The 12,091-nt window shown below is 40.1% G+C and overlaps 1 protein-coding gene across 1 annotated transcript in view; it reads right to left on the bottom strand.

The window, feature by feature from the left end:
• The window catches only part of CCDC113 (coiled-coil domain containing 113), a 32,154-nt gene extending 20,600 nt beyond the window's left edge, over positions 1-11,554 (bottom strand). Inside the window, exons 1-3 of the mRNA XM_058528621.1 lie at positions 11,449-11,554; positions 9,381-9,507; positions 8,031-8,192 (exon numbers count right to left, since the gene is read on the bottom strand). Of these exons, the coding sequence (XP_058384604.1) occupies positions 8,031-8,192; positions 9,381-9,507; positions 11,449-11,549 (390 nt within the window). The 5' untranslated portion in view covers positions 11,550-11,554. The remainder of the gene's footprint in view (positions 1-8,030; positions 8,193-9,380; positions 9,508-11,448) is intronic.
• Between the last annotated feature and the right edge of the window lie 537 nt (positions 11,555-12,091).

Genomic DNA, 12,091 nt, shown 5'->3' with positions numbered 1-12,091 from the left:
AAATTAATGAGCAGAAGGAATACTTCACCAAAGAGATTGAAGCTCTAAAAAAAAACCAAACAGAAATTATGGAGATGAAAAACAGAATTAATGAAATAAAAAATAATCTAGGGGCCAGCCCCAGTGGCCTAGCAGTTAAGTTCAGCATGCTCCACTTCAGCAGCCTGGGTTCAGTTCCTGGGCGTGGACCTACACCACTCTGTTAGCGGCTATGCTGTGCTGGCAGCCCACATACTAAATAATAGAAGAAGGCTGGCACAGATATTAGCTCAGTGCGAGTCTTCCTCAGCAAAAAACAAAAACAAAAACAAAACCAAAAACACCTAGAAACCATAAAAAATAGAGCTGACATTACAGAGTACAGAATTAGTGAATTAGAGGATAGAAATATAGAAATGCTTCAGGTGGAGGAGGAGAGAGAACTAAGATTTTTAAAAAATGAAGAAAATCTTTTGGAAATATCCAACTCAATTAGGAAAAGCAACATAAGGATTATAGGTATTCCAGAGGGAGAAGAGATGGAGAAAGGAGCAGAGAGCTTGTTCAAAGAAATAATAGCAGAGAACTTCCCAAACCTGGGGAAGGAACTAGAATTACAAGTACATGAAGTCAAGAGAACTTCTAATTACATCAATGCAAAAAGACCTTCTCCAAGACATAATATTAAAACCGGCAAAAGTCAATGACAAAGAGGGCTGGCCCTGTGGCTTAGCGGTTGAGTGCGCGCACTCCGCTGCTGGCGGCCCGGGTTCAGATCCCAGGCATGCACCAACGCACTGCTTCTCCAGCCATGCTGAGCTGCGTCCCATATACAGCAACTAGAAGGATGTGCAGCTATGACATACAACTATCTACTGGGGCTTTGGCGAAAAAAATAAATAAATAAAATTTTTAAAAAAAGTCAATGACAAAGAAAAAATATTAAGGGCAGCAAGAAAGAAGAAAATAACCTACAAAGGAACCCCTATCGGGCTTTCAGCAGATTTCTCAGCAGAAACCTTACACACTAGGAGAGAATGGAATGATATATTCAAAATACTGAAAGACAAAAACTTTCAGCCAAGAGTACTCTATCCAGAGAAACTATCCTTCAGATACATTGGAGAAATAAAAGCTTTCCAAGATAAACAAAAGCTGAGGGAATTCATTGCCACTAGGCCTGCCTTACAAGAAACATTGAAAGGAGCCCTAAAAAGCAAAGGTTTACAAAACCTTGAGCAAGGACATAAACAGACAGATAAAATCAGAAAATTGCAGCTCTACAACGGAATAGGTCAGTAAACACTTAATTATAACATAAAAGATAAAGGGAAGGAAAGCATCAAAAATAACTATAAACACTTCAATTTAGTCACAAACTCACAACACAAAAAAGAATAATTTGTGACAACAATAACTCAGAAGGGGAAGAGGTAGGGGACGGAAACTGCTTAGGCTAATGGAGATACAAGGCTATCAGAAAATGGACTATCTCATCTATGAGATCTTTTAATTTTTTATTTTTTTAAATTTTTTCTTTGAGGAAGATCAGCCCTGAGCTAACATCCATACTAATCCTCCTCTTTTTTCTGAGGAAGACCGGATCTGAGCTAACATCTATTGCCAATCCCCCTCCTTTTTTTTTTCCCCCCAAAGCCTCATGCGGCCTTAGCATGGCCCGAGAAGCAGTGGGTTGGTGCGCGCCAGGATCCGAACCTGGGCCGCCAGTAGCAGAGCGCGCACACTTAACCGCTAAGCCACGAGGCCGGCCCCTACGAGATCTTTTATACAAACTTCATAGTAACCACCAAAAAATCAGAGCAGAGCCACAAATCATAAATAAACAGAAAACTGAGAAAACCATCACAGAAAACAATCAAACTGAAATGGCAGTCAGAAATACAAGAGAAAAGAGATGACGTAAATATAGAGCAACCAGAAACCAAGAGATAAAATGGCAGTATCAAGCCCTCATATATCAATAATCACTCTAAATGTAAATGAATTGAATTCCCTAATCAAAAGACACAGAGTGGCTGCCATGGATTAAAAAACAAGACCCAACAACATGCTGCCTCCAGGAACCACATCTCAGCTCTAAAGACAAACATAGGCTCAGAGCAAAAGCATGGAAGGCGATACTCCAAGACAATGGCAAGCAAAAGAAAGCAGGTGTTGCCATACTTATATCAGACAAAGCAGACTTCAAGATAAAAAAGACAATGCGAGACAAAAAGGGGCAGTATATAATGATAAAAGGGCATTCCACCAAAAGGACATAACACTTATGAATGTATATGCTCCTAACACAGGTGCACCAAAGTATATAAAGCAACTATTAACAGACCTGTCAGAGAAGTTGACAGCAACACAATAATAGTAGGGGACCTCAATACCCCATTTACATGAATGAATAGATCATCCAGATAGAAAGTCAACAAGCAAACAGTGGCCTTAAATGAAACACTAGATCAGATGGACTTAATAGATATATATATAACTCTCCATCCCAAAACAGCAGAATACACATTCTTCTCAAGTGCACATGGAACATTCTCAAAGACAGATCATATGTTGGGAAACAAGGTAAGCCTAAATAAATTTAAGAAGACTGAAATCATATCAAGCACCTTTTCCAACCACAATGCTATGAAACTAGAAATCAACTAAAAGAAAAAAGCTGGGAAAGTCACAAATATGTGGAGACTAAACAACATGCTAATGAACAACCATTGGATCAATGAAGAAACCAAAGGAGAAATAAAAAAAATCTAGAAACAAATGAAAATGAAAACACAACACACCAACTCTTATGGGATGCAGCAAAAGCGGCACCAAGAGGGAAATTTATAGCAATACAGGCCTACATCAACAAAAAAGAAAAACCTCAAATAAGTAATCTTACACTACACCTAACAGAACTAGAAAAAGAAGAATATACAAAGCCCCAAGTCAGCAGAAGGAGGGAAATAATAAAAATTAGAGCAGAAATAAGTGAAATAAAGACTAAAAAAATAACAGAAAGGATCAATGAAATTAAGAGCTGGTTCTTTGAGAAGATAAACAAAACTGACAAACCTTTAACAGACTCACTAGGAAAAAAGAGAGAAGGCTCAAATAAATAAAATTAAAAATGAAAGAGGAGAAATTACAATGTACACCACAGAAATACAAAGGATTATAAGAGAATACTATGCAAAACTATATGCCAACAAACTGGATATCCTAGAAGAAATGGATAAATTCTTGGACTCATACAACCTGTCAAAACTGAATCAAGAAGAAATAGAGAACCTGAATAGACCAATCACAAGTAAAGAGATTGAAACAGTAATCAAAACCTCTCAAAAAACAGAAGTCCAGGAACAGATGGCTTCTTTGGAGAATTCTACCCAACATTCAAAAATATTTAATACCTATCCTTCTCAAACTATTCCAAAAAATTGAAGAAGACAGAATGCTTCCTTATTCATTCTATGAGGCCAACATCATCCTGATACCAAAACCAGACAAGGACAACACAAACAAGGAAAATTATAGGCCAATATTGCTGATGAACATAGATGCAAAAATCCTCAAAAAACATTGGCAAGTTGAATACAGCAATACATTAAAAGGATCATACACCGTGCTCAAGTGGGATTTATATCAGGGATGCAGGGATGGTTCAACATCCATAAATCAATCAATGTGATACACCACGTTAACAAAATGAGGAATAAAAATCACATGATCATCTCAATAGATGCAGAGAAAGCATTTGACAAGATCCAACACTCATTTATGATAAAAACTCCCAATAAAATAGGTATAGAAGGAAAGTACCTTGACATAATAAAGGCCATATATGACAAACCCATAGCCAACATCATACTCAATGGTGAAAAACTGAAAGCCATCCCTCTGAGAACAGGAACAAGACAAGGGTGCCCACTCTCACCACTCCTATTCAACATAGTACTGGAGGTTTTGGCCAGAGCAATTAGGCAAGAAAAAGAAATAGAAGGCATCCAAATTGGAAAGGAAGAAGTAAAACTCTCACTGTTTGTGGACGACATGATTCTATACATAGAAAACCCTAAAGAATCCACCAGAAAACTATTGGAAATAATCAACAACTAAAGGAAAGGTGCAGGGTACAAAAGCAACTTATAAAAATCAGTTGCATTTCTATACACTAATAATGAACTAGCAGAAAGAGAAGTCAAGAATAAAATCCCATTTACAATTGCAACAAAAAGAATAAAATATCTAGGAATAAATTTAACCAAGGAGGGGGAAAGACCTATACATTGAAAACTATAAGAAATTATTGAAAGAAATCAAAGAAGTCATAAAGAAATGGAAAGATATTCCATGCTTATGGATGGGAAGAATAAACATAGTTAAAATGTCCATATTACCTAAAGCAATCTACAGATCAGTGCAATCCCAATCAGAATCCCAATGACATTCTTCACAGACATAGAAAAAAGAATCCTAAAATTTATATGGAACAACAAAAGACCCCAAATAGCCAAAGCAATCCTGAGAAAAAAGAAAAAAGCTTGAAAATAAACTATACTTAAAATATACTACAACGCTACAGTAATCAAAACAGCATCATACTGGCACAAAAACAGACACACGGATCAATGGAACAGAATTGAAAGCACAGAAATAAACCCACACATCTATGGACAGATAATCTTTGATCAAGGACCCAAGAACATACAACAGAGTAAGGAAACTCTCTTCAATAAATAGTGTTGGGAAAACTGGAAAGCCACATGCAAAAGAATGAAAGTAGACCATTATCTTACACCATACACAAAAATCAACTCAAAATGGATTAAAGATTTGAATGTAAGATGTGAAACCATAAACCTCCTAGAAGAAAATATAGGCAGTACACTCTTTGACATCGGTCTTAGCAGCATCTTTTTGAATACCCTGTCTACTCAGGCAACAGAAACAAACGAAAAAGAAAACAAATGGGAATACACCAGACTAAAAAACTTCCGCAAGGCAAAGAAAACCATGAACAAAACAAGAAGACAACTTACCAACTGGGAGAAAATATTTGCAAATCATATATCCAACAAGGGGTTAATTTCCAAAATATATAAAGAACTCATACAACTCAACAACAACAAAAAACACAACCTATTCAAAAAATGGGCAAAGGATATGAACAGACATTTTTCCAAAGAAGATATACAGATGGCCCACAGGCACATGAAAAGATGTTCAACATCACTAATTATCTGTGAAATGCAAATCAAAACTACAATGAGATATCACCTTATACCTGTCAGAATGGCTATAATTAACAAGCCAAAAAATAAAAAATGTTGGAGAGGATGTGGAGAAAAGAAAATTCCCACTGCTGGTAGGAATGCAAACTGGTGCAGCCACTATGGAAAATAGTATGGAGATTTCTCAAAAAATTAAAAATAGAAATACCGCAGGATCCAGCTATCCCACTACTAGGTATTTATCCAAAGAACATGAAATCAATAATCCAAAGAGATTTATGCACCCCCATGTTCACTGCAGCATTTTTCACAATAGCCAAGATGTGGAAGCAACCCAAGTTCCCATCAACTGATGAATGGATAAAGAAGATGCAGTATGTATACAATGGAATACTACTCAGCCATAAACAAATACAAAATCATCCCATTTGCAACAACATGGATGGACCTTGAGAGTATTATGCTAAGCAAAATAAGCCAGACAGAGAAAGCAAACACCATATGATTTCATTCATATGTGGAAGATAAAAAAACACATGGATAAAGAGAACAGATTAGTGGTTACCAGAGGGTAAGTGGGGGCGGGGGTGGGGGGTAGGCAAAAGGGGTAAAGGGGCAGGTAAGTATGGTGACGGATAAAAACTAGACTATTGGTGGTGAGCATGACACAGTCTATACAGAAACAGATATATAGTAATAGACACCTGAAATTACTTCATATGACTTCAATAAAATACTTTAAAAAAAAAGCATGCCTCAAAAAAGTTATAGTATCCATTAAAAGGGGTTGAACAAACAAAAACAGGGCCTCAGGTATCTCTATAAATATGCATTTCCATATCTGAAATATTGTTTATCTACTTAAAATTACATTATAACATATGATATGATATGACATAATATAATATAATATAATATAATATAACATAACATAACATAACATAACATAATATAAAAAATATCTGGGAAGGATATTCACCAAAATATTAACCAGTCACATCTGGAGAGATGGACTAGTGGGGAAACAAAGAGGCACTCTTACTATATACTTCTGTAATTTGAAACAAGATGTTATAAATGAATATACATACTGACATGGAAAGATACTGGTAAGTGAAATACATAGTTTACAAAATAATACAATACCTTTTTATAAAGAAATTCATATATGCCTAGAAAATAATCTAAACTCTGGAAGGAGATAAACGCAAGAGTCAACAGTAATTACCTCTAGGTGGTAAGATTGTGGATGTTTTCAAATGTTCTTCTTTTAGCTTACCTGTATGTTTAAATTTTGCTACAACAAACATAAATTTCCTTTAAATAAGAAAATACAAACACACACACATTATTTTAAAGAATAAAGTGAGAATGTATGTGTAGCTGCAGAGCAAACCATCCTTATTCAGGCTTTTCCACTCGGCACCAAGAAGCACAAGTATCTTCCTTCACTGGCTGGCCTCTTCCCCCATCACGTTCACATGCTGGAACATCAATCTGTCTTAAATGCTACTCTCAACATGTTGCTCTCCTGCTCAGTTATCCTCATGGGGCTCTTGCTTTCTAAGGTATCAAAGATAAACTGCTTCGCCTGGCTTTCAAGGTCTCACGGACCTATGCAAACTGATTTGCTGATACAGCCCCCAAAGCACTCTCTTCTCTAATCACACTGGCCCCCTCAATGTCATGAACTTGCCATGATCATTCCCACCTCCACTTCCTTGCTCATGTCATTCAACTTACCTAAAGTGTCCTTCTTTTTCTATTCCTTAAACAAATGCCATCCTTCTTCAAGGCCATGCCATGTCCTACATCCAGCCCCACCTCCTCAAAGTCTTCTCTGACCACTCTAGCCTACACTGTCATAATTACATCACATGGTCTAGCATGTCAGAACAATGCTACCACATCCTGAGCTCCTTTAACCTGTTAGAATTCAACAATGCATGTTTGGAAAGAGAGAGAAGGGGAGAGGGGGGAGGGCAGAAGGGAGAGAGGGAAGGAGGGATAGGTTTATGCAGTACAGATAGTTCCATCAATGGAGACCACTGATGTGTCCCTCTCGAGGCAATGAGTGTGATTCTGTGTGATTCTATTCACACATTTGGAAATAGAAAATCTTAGAAATAGAACAGAAATAGCTATTTTCATACAACATGGCTCTCAAATGCAAGCCAACAACTTCGTCCCACGGGCAACTGACTTAACAGTGATGTTTCTTCTCTAAAAGAAAACTGACCACGTTCATCTCCAACAAGACATGGACCACGGACATGCATGCTGCATACAGAGGGTGACTTAAGGGATTTTTCACTCAACTCACTGACTTAAGCATCAAACCCCTTGTATTATTGAGGAATTACAAATTTTTAAGGGAATTTATAGTTATTATGGGTTTTTTTTTAAGATTCTATATTTTAGAGACATGTATTGAAATACTGACAGACAAATGATATGTCTAAGATTCACTTCAAAATAACCCAGCAGCCTATTAAGAGGGGGAAGTTGATAGGGATACCAAGGAAACAGGAGTGAACACATGTTGATGACTGTTGCATGTGGGTGTTGCGTACACAAGGGTTCATTGTGCTAACCTCTCTACATTTGCATATTTTTGAAGTTTTCCATTTAAAAAAGTTTAAAATTTGTTGTCTCCTCAAGCCGGTGGTAAGTTCCTTGAAAGTAGGCCCTCAATTTGCCTTATCGTACTTGTGTTTCTTTCAAAGTACCAACAATTATAAGATACTATAGGTACTTCTTGATGAGGCGGAAGTGGGGTCCCAGGTAGGATGGCGTACAGAGACAAAGGCATACCTCTTGATGCTGCATATCCCGTTCAGCGTTTGCTCTCATGTGCCTTATTTCTTCCTTCATGTCTTCCAGTTCCTTTTGTACAAGCTCGCATTTTTGGTCGACACTGAGGCCCACCATACGTTCTATACCTACGTGGGATTTCGATCTACGCCTGCCTCGTAACTGTAATGCAAGAAAAACAAAGCCATTGTCAAGTAGGAATCAGTAATAAAGCAGCCCAAGGTGGGCCTCAAAATGAGCACTCAGACCTGCTAGAAATTACTCGGAATGACAGCCAGGAGAGCAAACTCGATGTGAAAGGATTCTGGATATTAGGCCTGAGGTGATGTTTATTTCACAAGTCAACCTAAGCCCCTGTGCTAAATACCTCAAAGGCCTGTGCTTGATGATGAACTGAAAATAAATAAGGGAAAGTGTCTTGCGGGTGGAAAGACCTTGAACCTGCTGTACAACAGCATTCAAGTGAATGTCAGGGAAAGCCGGGAGCTCAGTGCTTCCTGAACTGAACACAGAAGAGAAATTGCATCTGGGAGCACAACGTTCAGCAAGAAACAAACGTACAAAAATTTTAGATTTCCCATGCTTTTAAGCCAAAGGTCACAAGCAGGTGGCCCAAGGGATGTGTGGGCCTGAAGATGGGATTGTTTGGCCCTAAAAGATAGACCTATACACAGTTTTAAATTTAAAAAATTAATTATCTACATTTGAAAATCAGGAGATTCCACCAAAATAATCCAGATTTCCAGCTTCCCTTGAAAAATCAGCTGCTCTGGCAATACCAGGCCACCTGGCTGGCCCTTTTATTTTTTTATTTTTTACTGGGGAATATTTGCCCTAAGCTAACATCTGTTGCCAATCTTCCTCCGTGTATAGTTGTAAGGTCTTCCGGTTCTTCTGTGCGAGCCACCGCCACAGCATGGCTACTGACAGACGAGCAGTGTGTTTCCGTGTCAAACCAAACCTGGGCAGCCAAAGCAGGGCGCACTAAACTTGAACCGCTAGGCCATTAGGGCTGGCTCCGGGCTGGCCCTTGTAGATGAGGGAGGAACTCTCCAGTGCTCACACCAGGCCCACTTCACTCCTTTATGTGGCTGGCTGGGCCTTGTAAACTTTTGAGTCCCCCAATTTAAGAAATTATGAATTGAAATAATTCATTTCAAACAAACTAAGATATTCTGAGAGTCGCTCCACTATTAATTAAACCCAATTCCCTTTATACTTATTTGAAGGAGAAACCTTGGAGGGGAAGAAAGAATCAAAAGTAGAACAGGCACACCACAGGCAGATACACAAATACCACATCTAAAGGGATAAACAGAATAAAAGAATTCTTAGATTTCCATTGCATACCTGTGCAAAATCTACTCCTGCTATTTTAATTTCTGATAATCGTGGAGGTCGCTGATCCCTGGTCTCCAGTTTATTGTAATATTTCTCAAACATCTCTGTCTCAGTTTTGAGAGCAGCGTTTCCATAGCTGCAAGACAGAGGGTACCTGAGTAAATTCTACTAATAGGAGTTTAAATCCCAAATAACTAATACTTAACACTTACTAGCTATGTATGACCTTCTGCAAGATACTTAACCAGTTGGTACCTCAGTTTCCTCATCTGTAAAATGGGAATAATAACAGCACCTATCTTTTAGACTTGCAATAAGGAATGCAAAGCCTTTAGGACAGTGCCTAGCACACAGTAAGTGCTCTTTAAGTATTTAATATTTTATTTAATACACCTAATCAACCACAAAATTCAGAGCACTGGGATTATATTGAAAATTGCTGCTGAGATGAAGCTACAAGTTTCATCTTCAAGTATCTTCTGACCCATTTGTGAAACTCCTTCTAAATTACTACATTCTTGAAATTACACACATCCACAATCTTTAGTTGTTTCCTTTGGCTTATGTTTCTCAAATTCGTTTATTTCCAGCACCTAGTAAATGAAGTATCCACTAGAAGTTTATTATAAATGGTGAAAAAGCTTTGCACAGACACTTTTTAAACAACTAGAGATGAGAAACATAGTTTATCCTGTATACGCCAAGATTATGCCCTTTTTAACTTCTTAACTTCATATATATAACATACATGTTACATATGTGTGTACAATACATGGATATGTATGTGTACATATATTTATATATATAAAAGAGAGAACAGCTTTGATATTTTCATATATTATTGAGCTAATTCCTGTTTGGTTGAATTTTAAGATCAGTGGAAAAGGCTCAACGGAGAACCCAATAAACCAAAGCGTCTTTCTTTTTCAGCATCTGTCATGTTTCCAGGGTAGGACGTGGAGTGGCACCTGAGTCTGAATCCCAGCACTACCACTGACCTTACGAAAGTGACTTCACCTCTGTGTCTCTGCTGCCTCATCCACTTCCCGGGGTTACTGTTCCATTATATAAGGTCATGTATGCAAAATACTTGGCACATAATAAGCAGTCAAAAAATTGTAGCTATTAGTAATACTCAGTTCTAACCTAAACTATTTATAGATATGTAGAAGTGACGTCTATTCAGCTGCCCAAGCCAAGATATTGTGTGTGTGACCAATAAGTGGTACAATTAACCTCAACTACATCATGGAATCTTAAGGGTTTTTTTGTTTTTTTGTGAGGAAGATCAGCCCTGAGCTAACATCTGCCAATCCTCCTCTTTTTGCTGAAGAAGACTGGCCCTGGGCTAACATCCCTGCCGATCTTCCTCCACTTTATATGGGACGCTGCCACAGCATGGCTTGACAAGTGGTGCATCGGTGTGTGTCCCGGATCCGAACCTGCCAACCCTGGGCCGCCTCAGTGGAGTGCGCGCACTTATAACCACGTGCGCCACCGGACCGGCCCCTACATCATGGAATCTTGATATCCAATTTACTTGCTATAGTAGATATAAAACAGACTGCTAAAAATACAGACTACTGGGCCAGTCATTCTTTGCTGTCCATCTCCATGCTTACAGTCTAGTTCAGGCGTTAAGTTGTCTCATACTAAAAGCATCTCAGTAGCTTTCTATCCTGCTGCCACATTAATTTTATCATAGAATCTTAGCATTGGAAAGGGCCTTAGAGGTGACCTGGTCCAACCTGCTGCCACACAATAGAGCAGCTAAGCACTCAGTCTGGCACCAGACAGACCCGCCCGGCTGAAGCTCAGGCTTCACCAATTACCCTCCGGGCTTCGCACCGCCGGCCCCGCCCCCTCGCCCCTCCACCCTGTTCCGGCTCCATCAACGGCTTGTTAGCTCAATGGCGGTGGACACACTGCGGGAAAGAGCAAAGGCAAGTTGCTTCCCCACTTCGAGGGCCTCAGTTTCCTCAATGCTGAATGCAGACTTGGATGGCCTCCATGCTGGACCAAGGTCCGAGCCCACACGGTGAGGAGCGGCGGCCCCCAGCGGCCGGCCGGCCGGTACCTGAGCTCTTCCACCAGCCCGCACAGCTGGATAACAGGCAGCTCGCTCTCCTCCTCGACCTGCAACTCGGGCACAGGGGTCTCAGAGGTATCCCCCGTCATCACCCTGCGGAAGCGGCCTTCGCCAATGCCGAGTGTAGCCAAGAGCGCCGGGTACCAGCAGCCGCGCGTCGCTCGGGCCGCGACCTGGCAGTGCGTTGCCGGGGCGACAGGACGCGTGCGTGGAGGGGCGGGGCTTCGGGAGGCCCCGCCCAGCGCTGCCCCGCCCATCTCCTCGCGGGCCCGAGCGAGGGTGCTGGTCTCGTCCAGAACCTCACCGCTGGGTGGGCAAACTTCTCTGAGGGAGGGTGGGTGCTGGGTGTAGTTAGAAAGCAGGCTGTGATAAACTGCTTGGAGTGAGGGTCAGCCACCTTCCCTCCGTCCCCCGGCCCCCAAGGAACATGCGTTAGCATCAACGAATAGTCGCTAAACTCCAAAGAAGGACTTTTGTTTGCTGCTTAGGGGGCACAAGTTTGAAGCCAGAGTGGAATTACTGGAGATGGTAGCAGAGAGCCCGAGCCTTGCCACCACCTTCTTCTCTCTGCTGGTGGGCATCCTGGGGCTCCAGAAGCAACACAGACCACATTCAGAAATATTTAATATGC

This window comes from Diceros bicornis, chromosome 32 (genome assembly GCF_020826845.1).
Source record: "Diceros bicornis minor isolate mBicDic1 chromosome 32, mDicBic1.mat.cur, whole genome shotgun sequence".
Taxonomy (NCBI): Eukaryota; Metazoa; Chordata; class Mammalia; order Perissodactyla; family Rhinocerotidae; genus Diceros; species Diceros bicornis.
This window is presented reverse-complemented; position numbering and strand designations above follow the sequence as displayed.